This window comes from Lissotriton helveticus, chromosome 10 (assembly GCF_964261635.1).
Source record: "Lissotriton helveticus chromosome 10, aLisHel1.1, whole genome shotgun sequence".
Lineage (NCBI taxonomy): Eukaryota > Metazoa > Chordata > Amphibia > Caudata > Salamandridae > Lissotriton > Lissotriton helveticus.
In genome coordinates this window covers 171,571,272-171,590,976 of record NC_136071.1, presented here as the reverse complement: position 1 = coordinate 171,590,976, position 19,705 = coordinate 171,571,272, and the positions used below count along the sequence as shown (strand labels likewise).

General features: G+C 39.6%; 1 protein-coding gene across 2 annotated transcripts in view; it reads left to right on the top strand.

The window, feature by feature from the left end:
- MMD2 (monocyte to macrophage differentiation associated 2) overlaps window positions 1-13,969 on the top strand; it is a 341,543-nt gene extending 327,574 nt beyond the window's left edge. For both annotated transcript variants that reach the window (XM_078665015.1, XM_078665014.1), the window contains one exon: window positions 2,844-13,969. In XM_078665015.1, the coding sequence (XP_078521141.1) occupies window positions 2,844-3,086 (243 nt within the window). In that variant the 3' untranslated portion in view covers window positions 3,087-13,969. The remainder of the gene's footprint in view (window positions 1-2,843) is intronic.
- Window positions 13,970-19,705: the final 5,736 nt, after the last annotated feature.

Here is a 19,705-nt window from a genome sequence, read left to right as displayed (position 1 = left end):
GTTCTCAACGATTCCACTTTCTCAAAAACCTGACTGGTGAGATTTACTATTCTAACTCCAGTCCCACAAACATTGAGACTGTGGGAAAAGTGCACAGATCCTGATTGGCTGGTAGGCAGGTTAACTATTCAAATGTGTGAAAGTTTATAAAATGATTAGGATGGAAGTCATTGTTACTACTTTCACTCCAGTTCCTCAATTGAGGAGGGTCAAATATATTAATCCCAATTCCAAACATTTGGGGTAAATGATGTGAAATTCGAGGAGTTCAAATTTACTAAACTTCTATATGACAGCAAAATCACAAAATATACAATAACATATTCTAAAATACCACAACCCTAAAAAACAATAATTACGATCATTATAACCCGTTACACATATAAGCAAACATAAACATTCTATAAGTGCAAAAAAGGAACCACACAATAAAAAGTTACAATTTAACCCACTAAATAAAAAAATAACAATCTAAATACTCCCCACACTATCCACAAATAAACTCTCTAACCCATAAAGCATGGAAAAAAATGTACCCTAAAGGATATGGAAACCAATATTAAAAAAAACATATAGTAAAAGTGAATTTGTAACATAAATTTAAATAATCACTAACCTCACAGTCCTCCAATAAACACCATTTTCCATAAAAACATCACTCCAAAATATATGAACCCTCACATTAAACAATAATTACATATAATACGTTTATTCGATACAATTATAACAATTCTTTTATGGAATTAATCTGTTTATTAATTCATTTGTTAACGCATACTCTCATCCACAAGCGAAGGCCGATGACAAACAAAAAGTCACTCCCAGTTGGTTCCTTTTAGGTCAACCCACTTAGAGCTCTAATAACTCCCTCCTCTTTCCCATCTTGCACCTGCATCCGTAGGATTCAGTAGGCTGCCCTCTTTGTTGCTTGTCTCCATTCTCCAGACTATCTGGGCTTCTAGTGACAAGTTTGTTCTATTCATCAATATTTAATTCTCAAACCAGCATCTCTCTTGCAAGGATTTTCAGTACCCTGAGATATCAAAAGCTTGTCAATTCCATCATATAGGTTCTTAGGGAGGACTTCTTAGGAAGGGTGTGCAAACCTTCATAAAGTATTCACACCTCTGTTAAAGTGTAAAGATAATTTTCTACATCCCTAGATTGTTTCATAATTCATATTGCCATTCTATGATATCTGAAGTGCATTCCATCCTCAAAAGCATAATTAGAGCCTCTTCACCTTGCCTCATGTTAATAACATCAATTTGCCTACTAGGCAGTCACAGGAGGTTTGGCCAGAAACCAGGGTATGGATGTCCCAAACATGATGTCTACCAGGCCAGGCTCTTCTGTTCTCCTGTTATTGTCCTAGTTTATGGCAATTGCAGAGTAAGTAAAGCAGAGTACCTGTTCCTCTGAACCACCACCCATACTTGTTCAACCTGTGGGAATCCCACATGTGTGGCTTAGCAGAAGAAGAATACCAATATGTCTTTCTCTTTGACATTGTTCCCCTTGTCATAGTTGTGTAATAGCTCATCCATGAGTCTCCAGCAAATCTTCCTTTTCGGCCCAGTGTCAGCACACTCATTATATAATGTTCATTTTAAAAAGTATCCATTTAAAAAAATGACAACTCAACTTGTTTTACATTATATAAAAACCAGACCAATCCAATCCCCCTAATAAATCTCATAACCCGTAAAAAACTGTTGAAAATCTAATACAAATGATATGAACCCCATCATTTAAAAATATGCAGAAAATCTAATAAGTTAAAAGAATAAAAATCATTTTAAAAATTAAAAATTAAAAAAGCACAACTCCAATAGAATTTCCAAATTGTGAATATAAAATATTACCACATCCCAAATAACATGGAAAAGAATATCTAAAATTGCTACCAACAAAAAATAGAAATACAAAATAAGAATCAACACCTCATTAGAAATAAAAAATATAACCATAAACATGCACATTACAATTGTATACCAAACCTCAATATTTTATCATATTTTTATCAACAATATTATTGTGAAATGGGGAAATGTAATTTATCCTCAATATTATCTCCAACAATATTTTTGTCGCACAATATTGTAGTGAAATTAGATTTAAGTTCCAAAATGAGGGTACCTTACCATCGCTGGTGCTTAAATTGTTTACATGATTTGTTCTTCACATTTGGATGAGCTACAGAGCCCCTGGTTTATACTAAACATTTCAGGTGATTGTATGAACATTGGTGTAAGAAAGTCTTTGCTTGAATAGATAGTAAGATAGTAAGGTACCATGCCAGACCTACAACAAAAATATGGGTGACATTCATTATTCTAACGTGTGTTGACAAGGTTAAGAACATTGAACATGTTGAAGTTGTAGCAGCAAAAAGAATGTTGATGTTGTCCTTTGGTCTTAATGGAAGGCCTTGTGATGGGTAGCCTTAATTCAGTGTGGTGGAAGAGGTTGTTTGGCCTAGTCGTGGTTAGATTGAATGTTGTATGTGTGCCATATGCTTCTGTTCTTTACGTCCTTTCCTATTCAACTTGAACTTTTCAGTTAAATGAATATGCTTTGTTACCTGGTTATCAACTGCACTAAAAATGTTATTATATTCTGCTTTACTGTAAAAACCAAAATCCAAAAGCCTAACAATGTGTCACCCACCCACTCTCATTTCGATGGGATACATTTGATCTTGTTAAGAAGGAACTCTATGAAGTCCTCAAATTGTAAGAATAAAATGTCAAATTAGGTAGCACTTTATTGAATGTTTTATTTGATGGAAAGATAATTCGTAGGTGTCAAGGATTAACCTCTTTACTTCTGTCTCCCTACAGACTAACCACGACGGTCTTGTGGAACTTATCATTGGTGGACTTTTCTACTGTCTCGGGATGTTGTTCTTCAAAAGCGATGGGCGCATTCCCTTTGCTCATGCCATATGGCACCTCTTTGTGGCGTTTGGTGCTGCCATCCACTACTATGCTATCTGGAGGTACCTGTATCTGGAGCCTGACAGAGTCGCATCAGAAGTGGAAAAAAACAATATAAGGCAGCACCCTACTTTCTCACATCCATAAACAAGATTGTAATTCTGAAGGAACTATCAGTGTTTGTTACTGGAGAAGGAGTCCTGACATAGACCCTGTCTCCATTTTCTGTTTGGTGAGGCAAGACAAGAAATATTTATTTTTATCTCTGAACAATAAGTCCCAGTGCCTGTTACTTGAAAAAGTGCCTGATATTTTTCTGTTTGTTTTAATGGATAGCCTCTCTTCCAAGCCTATTCTAAAGAGTCTTTTAAGACAAAGTTGGTAACAAATAAAAACTTTGTGGGTGAAGGCTTTCTTGACAGCTCCACATCCCAGGCAGAACCCTGTTTCAAGCAAGAGGCTATGACACATTCCCTCTTTCCTGCCAACAGAAAAATTTATCAATATAAAGAGAATGGCATTTTTGATAGTAGTTACAACATATCATCAATCTCAGGGACTGAAGTTTTGCCCACTTGTGGATTGGGAGAAATGGTGTTGGGAATAGTAGCGGGAACCAGTAGACACATGGGGGCAGAGTAGGAAAAAAAGATATGGTGCAACAAACTAAAATTAGGTGGACAACTGGCTAATACCAATGTAACATTCATGTAGTGCCCAGTGCCTCAGGCTTTCAGAGTCAAAATTCTGCAAATAAAACATATGACTAATACCTTTACTCAGATAGCTCTCAGTAGCATCCGCAGACTACTTGAAATTTGAGGCTGTGCCTTATACGTTGAAATCTGACCTCACAAAACCATATTTTACCACCTGAACCATGTAATTGGCTCATTTCAGCATTGACACGTGAGTATGTATACGTCTTACCTCCAGGTCTCTGCTGTGATGATTGTGACATCTGAAAGGTGAAGAATAGCGGTAGTTATACAAAATAGCTGGAAATGGAGACTGGGAATTTGTTTTTTTTACTTCGATCTTGTCCTTATCTGTCAGGTTCCCCTACATTTTGTTATTAGATTTCATATTCCTTGCCTCTTTTGTCGAAGTGTTAAGCGCCTATGTGACACGCAGATGTGTGCATGAAGTGTTATAATGGAGCATAGTGGACATAAAGATCAGTGAAAGCTGCAAATGCATACAAAATAGTACCAGGGCCTTCTACTATGACAATTTCCTAATTTAAATTAAGGTGCCAGTGAGGGTTGGGCTAGCACCCTACCTGCCACTCAGACTGGATTCTCCTAGAGGCTGCTAGCCTCCCACTGTAAGCCTCACTGCAAAGGTCACAAGGTGGCAGAGGCACTTGCTCCAAAGGCTGTACCACACCATCCAAGTCCTGACCTTCTGTAGGGGCTGGCATGGTGTGTTTAACAGTGTTCAAAGCAAAGGATCACTTTTAGAGCAGCTCCTTCCAGAGTCACTCAGGAAAGCTAACTAGTGGATTCTGCACAGATACACCCTGGTGGTAAACAGGAGATTCAATGTCCCTGCTTTCTTGAAACAGAAATGTAAATGGAAAGTTCTCAAGTTATCAGTGTCAGGCATGAGATTTTGAAGCAGTTCTGGATGTTTGCTTCACATTACTATCCATGTGGGTACTCATAGTTGTACAGTTGGAATGGGAAAAGGAGTTCCTGTTCACAAATACGCCCCAAAATCCAAAATAAATAGCAATAACACGAAGGTATGTATAAAAATCCCACGCCTGACAATTGAAAGTCTTGAAAAAAATGAGGGTTTCTGACAGAATCTCTTTACCTGGGCTGCAAAATTCTCAAATTTTAATTTTAACTTTATTTATGGATAGTGGCCAGAATAATGGGCTGAGAGTCTCTAAGAATGCATAGCAAGTATGAAAACGCTGGGAATTTGAAATGAAATATTTCTTAAAGTATTTTGAGTCTCAAAATATGAGGCGCATATGTGAAGCAGACACTTGACGTTAAATCCAGGAATCTGAAATACAGACCCTGTGACGAATGTATGACATTACAACGCATGCCTTTACAACGCAGTTTTTACACCGCAACATCCTTACAACGCATAGCTTTACATCACCTGCCATTACAACTAATTATTTTAACTACATTTACAACGCATTCCATTACATCGCATTATACCTTTACAATGCATACCATTACAACGCATACCATTACATTGCATTTAAGGTAAGTGTTGGGTAGTGTAGGGGTAAAAATTACTATTCTAACTCCAGGGGGTGCAACAGTAGGGTAAGTGTTAGATAGTGTAGGGGTACTATGCGTTGTAATGGTATGCGTTGTAATGACATGCGATGTAATGCCTGCATTGTGATGCCATGAGTCATAGTTACATGCAATGTAATGGTTGCGTTGTAGTGACATGCGTTGTAAAGGATGTTGCGATGTGATGACTGTGTTGTAAAGGTTGTTTTCCCCCTGTGACTGCTGGTGGCCATCATAACATGTCTACCAATAAACTAATTGCAGCTGCAAGACCTGATATGGCCACATCAAGGAGAAAAGTGGCACCGAGAACATCCCTAGGACTAACTATAAGTACCATTTACCATGCAGGCCTCGTTCACCCTGCTGCTTTTGCCATGGTAGTGTACATGGAGAGCCCCAACGTCAACAAGCCTTCACCCACACAAAAACTTGAATACATTCCAGCACTTTGCTTAGTCTGTAAGCACTGGATTACAGTATTAACTGTACATAGACATTCCTTTTTTACTTACTGCACTTTTGGGGGCTGCTTTTTGTATATGTTCAGTGTTTCTTGAAGCTTGACTGATATGTACATGATCAAGTTGACAAGTCATGGAGTCTGCCAGCCAGAAATCCCGCCTGGAGCTAAGATACGGTGTATATTTTCATCTGATGTCTTCAGGGGACTTTTGTGTATCCTCATCCAGCTGTGAGGAGGACAAGGTGTGAGAGCTGCACTGCACATGTTTGACTTTGCACGTTGCAATTCAAAGATTGGCGCCCCGAAGAAGGCCCACCTGATTTTCAGATGACACTGGCATTATGCGACTGTATTGGGAGTTTGGATTCAAGTCAGATCGTTTATTGATTGTGTTCCTTTTCTCTTTAGAACCTGTCTCTTGGCTTATGGGAAATGCCTGACCTGGCAGCTCAGTTGTGTTTGTGAATGTGTGTGCATACACAGTGTTTCCCATTTGGCCAGTCTTCAAATGTTTGAAACACTATTTGAAGAAATTCAAGGGAAAGGTGGCCTGCCCCAGATGTTCCATGTCATTTTGATTACCAGGCTACATTTGGTCTTAAATTTGACCCATGTTTTGTAACTGGATAGATGTTTCTTCTTAGGACGTGCTATTAAATTTGGAGTGGGTTACTGAAAATCCTAGAATTTCATAAGAAAACACTAAATCCAGGATAAAATGACTGGTGGAATTTCTTCCACCTGCAGCATATTCAACGAATTGTTCTCTGGAAATCTGATGATTTTAGATTAACACCCTACTCTTAATCAAGCCATCAATCTAATTTTTTCAGGAACCCAAATGGAGATGGAATATTCGATATCTTCTCCTAGAAGCCCTGCAAAGTCAACAGAGGGGCATGGGTCTCAAATCTTAATGCTGCGCATACATATACCAGCACGGCTGAGCCTTGTGGGCAGTAAACACTATCTACAGCGATTGAAGGACAAATCCATGAACCACAACTGCACAGACTCCTCCAGGAGGAGATGTGCTCCAGTATTAATATTGCAAAACTGATGTATCCAACCTAAGAATGGATAACCACATCTTTAGAGATATGGAAATGGTGTTGCTGGTGCACTGTGGTGTTCCTCATGGCACCTTGCGGCATTTGGTCCCACTACCACCCAAGTAGTTAATAAGCTGGTGGAGCAGTGCCAAGGCAGATGGAAGCTTAAAAAGTTAGCTGTGGTTTGGAGGTATAATAATGAAACATGTGGTATTACCACACTGTAAATGTGGTAGTGTTGCTTCAAAGAGTAGATAAACACATGCCTCTTACTCCCACATTACCTGGTGTTAATACTGCTGCTCACAGAGGTTAGCTGCTAGTAATGCTCCATAGGGGAATAAGTCAGGCTATCGAATTATCCGACATTTACTCCCATCCTGGGAGTTATAAACATGTTTGCAGTTGTAATATAGAGTTTCTACTGGTATTAGAGCATGCTTCTCATTTATTAACAGCAGTATCTTCAGCAGGCTTTTATTCCTGGAGCTGACTTGCTTGCACTAATGTCTGAATGGTTCTACTATTGTTGCCCCCCAATTCTCCTGACATAATCTGAATATTGCTGAAATGGCTCCAAGGAATGTTAATACCAACTCAAACACTTCTGTAATATTTTACAGAAACTTTCTACATCAGGGCCTAAAGGCTGCTAGTCTGGCAGTATGGTGCTAAATCTTCACAAGTTCTATCGGGGGTCATGTATAACTGCGCGAATTTGAAACACCACCAAAATAAGGGTCGGAGTATTAATCCTGAGATGATGAGAGGCAGATGAAGAAGGATAAATAACAAGAGAGAGGAATTTGGAGTAAAAGAAGTGAAGTGCAGGAGCTCAGCATTTTTCTTAGGCACCAGCGTAACTCAATTCTGGAATTGCCAAATACTAAGACAAGAATACTCTTGATTCCAACCTCTGAATCCCTTTTTTTCACCACCCTCCACTTCCTGTCCCTTTACCTCACTCTTGCAGATTATATTCCACCCCTGCTTTCTCCCATTGTCTTTGTTTTACAATACTTCCCTTTCTCCTCATGTCTCCCTTTTCTGCCTCTCTCTATTTTGCTCAAAGTCTGTTGATTAAAATCGATTCTGGTCTCCAAAAATGAGTGCCAGTGCCCACCACCTGCAGCCACTGAAAAATTAAGGACTGGGGCTATGGAGTGGTGGAAGGAAGTACTGGGGGTGTGGTGGCAGGAAGGTAGAAACAAAGAGAGGGGATAGAAAGGGAGAGCTAAAAAGAGAAATAGAGAGGTAAGACAAGTAATGGGAGGTGATAGGAAACAGAACCTAATTGAGGGCTTGAGAAAGTTCACATGCGGTGTCAAAGCGTTCTGATGTTCAGAATCAATGGCTATGAACGATAAATCACTAAATACTATAAATCACCAGCTAGATCAATAGATATAAGACTTATTGGTATTAATGTTTGAGTTCTGACTGAACACCTCTTTGGGTGGTATCACAATTACCATACAAATACAGTGCACTGAGAATCATTATGAAGATAACTGACCACAAAATACAAGACTCACCATGGCTACAGAAGTACCCCTAGACCCAAGCAATCCAGCAACACTGAAGGCATTTGAGCTTCTCAACTGCCACTTCTATGCTCACCAACCTAAAGAGCCATTATGACGAGAACTGGCCACAAAATACAAGACTGACCATGACTACAGAAGTACCCCTAGACCCAAGCAATCCACTTCTACGCTCACCAACCTAAAGAGCCATGTCCAATCTGATCTACACAAATCCTGAATTCATCAAGGGCTTCACTAAGGAAATCTAAGATCTCATAACTCCAATCCCATTCAACACACCTACCCACATTTCGTAGAGACTTCAACTTTCACGTTTATTCAAGCACCAAGAAACTGAAAGACTTCATTAACACACGCCTCAAGCAGTGCTTAATTTGTGCCGGTGTGTTCTGGCGATCAGCACTAGCACTTATTTGTAAACAACGGCACCTACTAATGAGAATCTATGACATTGTGGCGCTGTGTATATAATATTTTAACAAGGTTCACCTATGGAGCATTTAACTGTTTAATTTATATAAAAAAAATTATAAAGTCAGTCTTTAAAGTGAAATGTGGGTTGCAAAAAGCTGAAGTTAATCTCTGAGAAATGCAATGGGCCTTCGCACTTAATTTTTTGTAAATCAAGCACTGGCTTCATGACCTCAGTTATCAAACATCACACATCACTGAACTCACCCATTCCAAAAACAATATCCTTGACCCCATTACCACAGCTTCTCCACCAATTGACATATCCTGCAGCAATGCAGCACTGCTCTTGGTTGTACTGGGGATGGAAGTGGAGTAATTTTAATGATCCTTCAAAACACAAACATTAGTCGTGTGCTTCTGGGGTCATGGCCCATCCTAACTCACTGAGACAAACTGAGACTTGAAGCATTAATAACTCTCTAGGTCTACTCATTTCAATGTTTCTTACAAATACTTGACACCACTCACTGCTTACTTTGTGGGATTTCTCTACCTGTAAGGTGTAGGAGGCATGGCTGTCACCTTTACCATACATGCACTATATAGATCTCAAAGTTAAGCAGCCAGGTTGGGTAAGGTACCTGCTTGAATCCTGGTTTGAAGACTACACCACTATTGTTTGAAATGCTGGACTTTGAATTCTGGTGCAATGTTAAGTTCTTAACACATCCCTGTGAATTCTAGTTCAGGGATAATTCTCAGTATTCTCGTTTAACAATAGGACCATACTGGAATACAAGCGCACTGTTGTTGCCAGAGATTTTTATGAAACTTGGTTAATACTGTACATATTACAAGTTCTTAACGAGTTTGTTTTTTTAATATTTAATTTAATAAAGAAGCATAAAGAAAAACAAGATTTTATAGTCCACAAATCCAAAAATATTGTACATTAAAAAATACAGCTTGCAGTTATGAGCATACCCAATGTTAAGCCATACAAATATATACATATCTCTGAACATAAACACTCAAAGTGAAGTTCGCAGATGATCCACCTTTTCTATACATTTAACTTCCCACAACAGAAAAAACTGCACAAATGCAACTATGGAAACCATGAGAGGATTACCTATTTAGAATTTATTTGAAGATATAGTAGTTGTGAATATTCTGGTTCAATATTTTGTAGGGCAATGTAGAAAATTCAATAATGCTGTTAAACATCATAGCAATCTATTGCCTATTCAGTGTTGTCTGTTTGGGTCCTCCTTCACTTCAGATAAATGAAAGCCTAAAGAATAATAGTGTCTGGGATATTGAAATGGTATGCCTCGTGAATATCGAATACTCAGTATCAGTGGGACAGAAAATCAATGACAAAATATAGAAAAGAAATCGATAAGTAAGTCTAGATTTTCTCTACCTAAACCCACATATATGTACCTACGTGTTCCATACATCTTCAAGATACATAGATTTGGAGTTAGGACTAGTACATCTATACTTCTTTTTTATTCACTTTGCTTTAGATATTTTGTTTCTCAATATTCTGTCCTCGATATTCTTATACCACAATATTGTTGTTGTCAATATTCAAACAGCACCAACTGCATGTGAAATCCTTTTATCCATCATTTCACTTATAAGGACCCATTTGGTTCATACAGGGGTGACGTATTTAACCCATACAGTAGGTCTTGGTATTTACGTAGTGCAACAAGTACCTCCAATTCTGAGATTTCCACATGAAAATGGGGACTGTCGTCAATTCTAGATTTAAATCCTGGCTGAATGGAAATTTCCATCCATGTTTTTCCCTCTGTAAATTGAGACAGGTCTGACTCTCTAAAATTCAATTGGGGGAAATGTAGGTGGGCGCAGTCTTCTAATAACTCCTAGTTCCAGTCCCCGTGCCAACGTAGAAAACATAAACTGCAAAGTTGAAAGAGCAAAAGAGGTGTGAGTGCAACTTTGATATTGGGTTTCAATAACACATTGTTCCTTTTGATTATTCGGAGCTCTAAGGCCAGGGACTTGCCAGTCCGGGGAAGGGGGGTGGACCTGCACTACGGGGGCTGCAGGGGCTTCTGTTAGTATATGCCCCCTTATCATTACTCAGCGTTTCACGGTGTTGCAAGAAAACATGTAGTGAAGCTCAACTTCCGCCAGTGTTCTGAAAAGGTTTGGCTGAAATTCAAGTATTAGACTAGCTGAAAACCCTTTTACCTTTAAATAGTCCATGCCAAATATAGTTGAAGCCACAGGTTTGTCAAATTCCTATTTAAATGATAAAAAACTTAGGCTCACAAATCAGCAGTTACAAAATTAAAATCAACATGTTGCTTGTTAAAACGTTATCAAGCTCTGGTTTAATGAATAATAATGGGAGTTGTGTTGATGAAAATAAGAAAAGAATAGGAAACACTGGAGCACAAATGCATGCATGTGTTATTTCTATTGCTGATAAAGTCTTTTGTCAGCTGTAAAACTGTATTTATAAAAAACAATTGATCAGTGTAAACAACTTAGGGTGACTTCTTAGGGCCTCATGACGAGATTGGTGCAAGTGTAAATATATGGATAGCCATTAAACTGTGCATAAACATGGGTTCACTATGGGTTTTTCCTCCACATAACACCCATAGGAAATAAGTGTGGGGTCCCTCAGAGTATGGCCCTGAGCCATACACTTTTCCAGATTTACATGAAACTGTTGGCATACCTAATTGAATCTTTTGGCATCCAAGTGGTCTCTTACGCAGATAACACCCAACTTATGCTGACTTATGATAACAATGCTGTGGAAGCCAAGGAAACATTTGCTGCTTGCATTGTAACAGTAATGGGATAGCTTAAAGTCAGCTGCCTACAATGTAAGCTCGAGAAGAGGTTCTGTTTGTTGGGTGCCAACTCCTTTCCCAGATGGTCAGGGACCTAGCCGAGAAGTTGCATTCTACCCCCTTCTCCCACGGAGAAGGCTAAGAACGAAGCACCTCAATACACTTCTATCTGTTAAATTTCAGAGTTCAGCAGTGGTCCGGGCGCTGATCCCTTTCATATTGGACTACGCCAATATCCCTTACCTGGGGATCTCGGAATGTCTAATACAGCTGCTACAAGCTGTGCAGAACACAGCAATTCGCCTTTGGATTAACCTCCCCAAACATGCCTCAGTCTCCCACTACCATAACCAATTGCATTGGCTACCGGTGAATAAAAGGATCATTTTTAAAGCTTTGACTTTTGCCCACCAATCCTGCTACAAGGCTGGCCCTAAATACCTGTCCAACAGGATATATAAATACAGCCCTAGAAGAGCCTTACGATCGCAGTCTGCATGGCTGTTGGTTATTCCTCACACGAAGCGGAAGAAGTTGGGTGGTTCCATCTGCTCCCCTCCAACTCAGATATATTCCAGATAAAACCGTATTTCAGAAGCAACTAAAAACTAATTTGTTTAAACTGTAGGACAGATGATGTTTTCCTCTGGTCGTTTGCCTTAGCGCTTTAGAAACTCACTCATTCATTCATTCATTCAAATATGTACGGAACGCACAGCAGCACGTGGATGACGGGAACGCTATACGCAAAAATGGTACAGTGACGTGCAGTAGCTATATTTCCAAAGATGGATTTTGCTCCTGACATTATGAAACAACTTGTAACGAGGCACTTACTTGGTAGGAGACAAAAAATAAAATATTCCAGCCAGCCAGAATAAGTGGATTTACATAGGATGATCTGCTCTAAAACAAAAAAAAAATGTTTACTAGCGCTGATGGAAGCACTTTAAAGACTCAATCAGGTTTTAGTCCTCGATAAATCCAGGGCCTCATTTACGAGAAGTGGTGCATCGCTGCGTGAAAGCCGCGTTGCGCCACTTCTCAGTGCGTCCTCCTGCGACACCAATGATGCATCATATTTACAATATGACGCATCATGTCGCAAGGAAGGACAGATGCGTCAGTATAACTGATGTATTTGTCAGTGCAAAAAGTGATGCATTGCTACAGTTGTGTCGGAAGCCTGACGCAACTCCAGCAATGTTCCTTTCACATGGGGCAAGCCCATGGGAAAGGGCCTGCGCCATGAGGCAGGCATAAGGTTTGAACGCATTGGCGTCCTAGAAGTGGTGCAGTATAATCTCATAGATTTCGCTGCGCCTCTCCTACGACCCTTTCTTGCGGGGGTACGCCCACCCTGCATACATTATACGTGGCGCAGGTATAATGTAGCGCAGGAGTTTACGAAGTGACGCATCTACCTAGATGCGTCACTTCGTAAATATGGCGCATTCTTTACGCCACTGGTGCGTCACAAAAAGTGACGCGGCGGTGGCGCAAAAGTGACGCAGAGGCTCATAAAAAAGCCCCCCAGTGTTTAATTTGACCCGGTGATTTCTGGTGCTTAGCACCAGCACTTAATTCTCAACAACGGAACTTTTGACAGTGTATCACATGGTAACATTGTCTGTCTGGTTTAGACTTGAGCACAATGGCAGATATTTATTAATTCAATATACATGAAAAATTACTAATACCTGCCGCTCAAGTAATTTATTTAGCATTGGGGGCCAGGTGTAGTGTGATGGTAAATAGTTGTATTGGTACTGTCATCGGCAGCGCTGGCAGGGGCAATGGATGGTGCAAAATGTAGTAGCCACCTGACAAGGGCCCTGGAACTTATTTTTTAACAAATAAAGCACTGTATCTCAGATTTTGGATGTAGATTTTGAAGTTGCACTTTCAGTTTTTTTTGGTTGGGTCTTCTGAAGAGACACGGCACTTAAGATGTTTTGGCCAGAACACAGCATGTAGAATACACAAAGGCATTATGGGTAAGAAGTCCTCACACTGGTTTGCATGTTTCAAGCTGTTGCTCCCACAAAATGGCGCAGTGGTGACCCTCAAAACGGAACAGGTGAGTGGTCTGATGGTTCTTGCATTCGAGGTCCTGAACTTTGGCAGGGTGCAGGTAACTGCTGTTTTTAAAGTTCTGATTTTTAAAATTGCATCATTGGTGGTACTCTGTTCTGCATATGATGCACACTAGGTACTGTTTCATTCAAAGCTAACATTTAGTAAACCTGACTGTGAATGTTTTGTGCACTGTAATTTTTTGTAAAGTAACTTTTCCTATTATATTTTAAACACTTATCAAGTTAGTGTTTTATATTACATTGTTTTACATTGAACTATTTCCCATTGGTTTGTGATAACAATGCTAATGACTATAATGTTTCCTGTGGAGTAGAACGTCGATTAAAGATCAAGATACCTCACCTTGCCTGTCTTTGATGCACTTTGATTTTCTTGTTTATGCTTTTTTGATTGGATGAAAATGCTAGGAATCGTCGAGGGAGACCAGACACGTTGCAGGCGCTGGACGAAAAGCTAGGATAATCTCTTGGGGAGTCTTAAAGACTCATCCTGGCCTCACCCCATGCAAGCAGTTCATGCAGGGTGGCTGCAGCAGATTGCTGTGACAGAAATACAGTTTCTCTGTCTCTGTGACCTCTTCCTTGCTGTTTTTTTTAAAACCACCAGTGCTGGAAAGTAGAGGAATTGCGACACGCCTGGTTCCGGCAGCTATTTCTAGGCTGGATCTGGGATCCTACCGACCGAGGGAACTATGCTACATTTGTTCTGGTATCTTCTGACACCGGGATATGGTTCATCAGCACTGCATGGTCTGCACTCTCTTACGTCAGCATCCTGCAGGCAGCGAGGAGGCTTTCACTTCCAGCTGGGCACAAAGAAAGGCCTGATTTAAAGAGCCATCTGCCGTCCTTTTGTTAGAGTATCATCCTGGCTGGGAGCCATCTGCAGCCCTAATACCTGGTACATTAGAGAAACTATGACTTAGAAGCAGGCTTCTGACTTTGTTGGACCCCCCATGTAAGAAATGTGAATGTACTGTAAGAATACAGGACTTATCTGTGTGTATGAGTAGTTACATAAATATTGATTTAGATGGCACCTATTTCTCTTTTTCATAGTGCTACTCTTCCCAATGTAGAGTGTCAGAGCACTTTACGTCACACATAGAGGCACAATAAATCATACACTTTGTAAATCAACATACAGGAAATGTTACTTAACAAAATAAGGGTTCTATGGTACAGGAATCACTTATTTTCCATACTTGTCGACATTATATGTTAAGAGTGAACTGTCGAGAGAAAATCAAAGTTAGGATGTAAAATGTAACACAGTGATTGGGGTTGTTTATACTAACAAGACTTTCATTCCCAGAGCAGCCTTTCTGTGCATTCTTAGAATAACAACAGATTGAGAAAGAAACACAAATAAGGCTCTAAACCCATGAAATACAGTTTGCATTCAGCTTCTTTAAGCCGGTAAATAGATTGCTGTGCTATATTAGCATTGAATCTTAAGAACTGGAAGAAACAAAATGATTTCATTGTCAAAAGCAGTAGCTCACTTAGCAACATAAAATACAAATCTGTGATCTGCATGTTACACAGTGTGCTTTGCAGCAGGCACATTAACCCTCTATACTACTTTGAGTCAAAACTGTGATTGGACAAAATACAGAACTCTCCCAGAACTGCATTAGCCACCAGTGTTATTTTATCGCTATCATAATATCCTCAAAATTGCTGGTCGCAAAAAGATCTATCCGGAGGTGCCAATATCATGTAAATGCAAGCAAGCTAGATTAGATTTGTTTTTATGTGTCTTTGTTTCCACTTTCTTTGCAGGATACTTTTTTTTTTAATAAATGCATAAGTTGACTGTCAAACTCTGCTTTTCAAGGTGTGCCCCTCTGGACTCCAGCCTCTTTCCTCTGCCACACCTTTACCCCCAATCCATGTGTTCCCAGAGTAAATCTTATCCAATTTCAGCATTGAAAATGACTATTATGTTATGATCCTACATTCGCTCAAAGAAACACGCTGCATGGGAATTATTTATTCAAATTACTACCTCATGCTGGCTTCAAAAATATATCGCTAGATAAAGTTACTCGCAGATAGTTTTAGAAAAATTGCAGACCCTCCTTCTTAAAATGGGAACAAGCTCTCCTTACATGTATTTCCTTAAAAACCCCTTCCACGCTGATGACGAGCTCAGCTCGTCATGAGGTACACCTCTCGTACGCTCATGACGAGCTGAGCTCGTCATGAACCGCAGGATTCCGCGATTCTCAGCGCACAGCGGGAAAACGCGCCACGCGCATGTGGTTAATGGCAAATGTGAATAAAAACGTAAAATTAGCCTTTAATAATATGCAATTTAAAATCATATTTTTTACCTCCATCAGTTTGATGCTTTCCTTTTAAGGGATGACCAATCCGATAAGAGGCCTCGGGCTTCAACGCATATTTGCTTTAACCTGGCAAACTGTGAGGAAACTACTTTTAAGCACTGTCCATTTATGACTATATACTTTTTTGTTAATATATATTTTTTTGTTGTTAATATATGACTATATACTTTTACTTTGCATGCATTACATCGCATGCCTTTACAACACGGTTATTACAACGACCGCATTGTCACAACACAAACTATTACATCGCAATCATTTCAACGACTAGCTGTAGGGGGCGCACTAGACTTAGGAATAGTATAATTTACTATTCCTACTCCAGTTTGTGCAACAGCAGGGAAGGATTCTAATTCCAACACCAGTGCACCCCCTACAGCAAGTCATTAAAACGACTTGCGATGAAATGGTTCGCGTTGTAACAACATGGTTGTTGTAACGACCGCGTTGTAAAGGCATGTGATGTAAGGCATGCGGTGTTATGGCTGTTTCCCTCCATCCAGCAGTCCGGTCAGTCAATCACTCAGATGTGAGGCAGACATTAGGATTTGTTCATCCTAGGGCCTATTCAATACGGTAAAGTTACATGTGAATAAATCTACACATGAATGTTACGCTTACACTTTTGAATAACTTTAGTATTATAGGCTAGTCACCATTTATTAGTGTAAAGTTACTCAAAGTATAGACTTACAAGTCGCATTCCACTGAATCAGGGGCTAGGCCTAGTTTATGAGTGTAAAGTAACTACTTTTAACTTTTCACACATAGACAGAGATCTCTGCAACCTGGGTGACAATTTCCCTATGGTAAAGTGTAGGGAAGAGTTTAAATGTTTATTAAAGTTTAAAAAAAAGAGAAATAATAGTTTTGGGTTAAATAGTCATGCTATCACATTTTATATATTTATTTGGAATGTAGAATAATATTTTAAAAATGTAAGTATTTTGAATGTTTTGGAGTTAAAAACCAACCTAAAGTTAAAAAAAGTGTTTGCTATTATGTTTTTAGAATTATTTAAAGTGATGTATAAAATTAATTTACTGTAATTTAACTATTTTAAAGCAATATTAATGTTCCATTAATGTCTAAATATAAAAATGTCAATAAAATATTTCAAAGCAAATTAATCATTATGTTTTATTTCTAGATTTTTTTTAAACGTTAAATAATATAAACAGTTTAAACAAAGTAATTTATTTTAAAATTACTTCCTACAGGGTTCTATTCTAAGACAATACGTCCATTCAGTGGTGGCCGGTAAGGTACGGGGGTGGTGGGGTGAGGGTGGTTTTGAATTTAAAAAAAATCACTTACCTGATCTAGCCTCGTCTCTCAATCCCTGTGTCTCTCCCACGTCGAGTAAATTTCTTCCGGGGACCAGGAAGCACCCAGGATCCCCACAGCACACTGCAATGCACCGTTGTGATTGGTGAGCACCCTGGATCCCCCGAGCCAATCACAACTCTGCAATGTAGCGTTGTGATTGGTCTGAGCCCCGTGGTTCGGCGCTCAGCCAGGAAATGGGGGCATGGGCATGTTCTCCATGTAGGCTGTAATGCAACCTGCATGGAGAGCATACATTCATGTGCACTTTATACAGCACACAACCACTCCTCCCCAACGTCAGGGGAGCCAAGCCCCGCCCTACCCTGACAATACGAAAACTAAAATGATAATAACTTCAGTTATTATCATTATATTTTGTCGTTTACACTGCTCCATGAGCAGTGGGATGATGCTCCTCCACCTTAGGGGAGGAGCCGCCACTGCCTCCATTATTTTCTATGGGAGGATGCTGCAGTACCTGTGAGTGTCCATGTGTGATGCTGGACTTACTCCAGCTCTGAGCTATTTTTGGCTCATAGTTACTAAAGAAGGGCAGTTTGTGAATAGGAAAGGCCTTACTCTTTTGTGGGGGTGCATGTCCCGCCTTAAAAGCCCTTGAAACCTCCATTAAACCTTTATTGCTCCTCATTTAACCTCTCCCAGTTAGTAGTTTGTATTCCCTATTTTCCTGACACTCTCCTCGGTCCCTCGCACATCTACTATTAAAATGTATACGTATGTGTGCCGAGATCTCTGGAGTCGGGATGGATATTGCTCCATATAAAAAGTAGGAGAGGAGGAAGTGTAGACCTCCATACGTAGGTATGTGAATAGCATTTTGTAGTACTTTTGTAGTACTTTTGCAGTACTACTAAACGTACTACAAAATGCAATTCGTGAATAGGCCCCAAAGCTTTTAAGTCTATAAGAATTGTGTCCAGGAGGAAGCAGTGTTGAGTTCAATAATATCGACTTACATCTATAGTAACTTCAGGACATTGGCTATTATCATATCGTCAAGGTAAGCATACATAAGTAAATATAGATTTACTACACTTAACACCCTATTTACATATCAATACAGATGTTTATTGAGAAAGGGGGTAGAGTATATAAGTTGTAGATAAAAATCCCAATGCTAGATTCCCCAGAACCTCTAGGTCTTTTCTGAATGACTGATCACAACATTCTCCTTTTGCTTGGAAAAACAGTAGTTACTTTCAGAATGTTAGTGGAAATTAGGACAGATGTGCCTCAAGAGGACCTCTCGTAATGATCTAGCATAGATGGTGGCAAAGTGACTGAGGCATTGAGCCAACACAGATCCATGGACCTCCACAAACCAGATAAAAGTCACCATCTCTAGGTACAGTGTATCAGTGTCTCTGTAAAGACCTGCTGCCCTTGTGTTTTCCATATAGTGGTTGTGATCTTTTCCCTGCTGAATGATAGTGACTGAATTTCGAGGAAGGTGTGATTCCTCTGACTGAGTTTACTTACCTGTTGGCATTCTCCATTTACTGGATTTAATTATGTTTTTGAGAGGTGTTTTAGAGGCAGGGATATGCTATTCTTTTTATAGTTTATTACCCCCAGATGCATGAAGTGTCTGTTATCCATTCCTTACTGATGAATTAAAAAGGATGTATGAAAGGATGTAGTTGTTTTGCAGAGCTTGTGACTAGGGGTAAATAGATGCCCTCAATGTAAGGGCGTTATGTACTGGAAGACTTGTCAACTGCTTTTCAGCAGCAAAATCTCATAAATGAGTTAGCAGCCCAAAGATCCCAAAAGACGGGGCACACTTGTCTGACATTCGGCATACGTATCTTACGCACGTTACTTAAGAACTGCATCACAAACAGTTCAGCAACCATGCTAGAACTGTTCCATGACTGCTCTTTCTTTTGTATGGTAAGTGGTAGCCCAATTCATTGATATGGCACAGTGCTCTGGCCCATTATAAAAGCATGCAGGGCCTGATGTGTAAAAGGCGTTTACATATTTTGTGTCTTTGGGAAATCAACCAGAGACATAAGGGCCACAGTGTATGATTCTGTGTCTTTGATGAAACTCAAAATTACAACAACAAGTCCACTTTTATATGTGTGAGGCCTTTTCTCCCTGCTCAATCCAGTCAGTAGTTATAGCATTGTTTTGTACCACTCGCGTACGTAAGTTTGTGATGCTAAGACACTCGTATTGGATAGCCAAGGTACTGCCTTTGTAAAACTCACTCTACAAGAGCGGCGAGGCAGTAGATTGTTCAGAACTAATATACAATAGCACGCAGTTAACTCGACTCATGACCATTCCCTGCTATGTTTTAAAAGCTGGACTTTCATATATATGTAGAGCAGTCAATTATGTAATCCCACACAAATAAAAGGAGGGT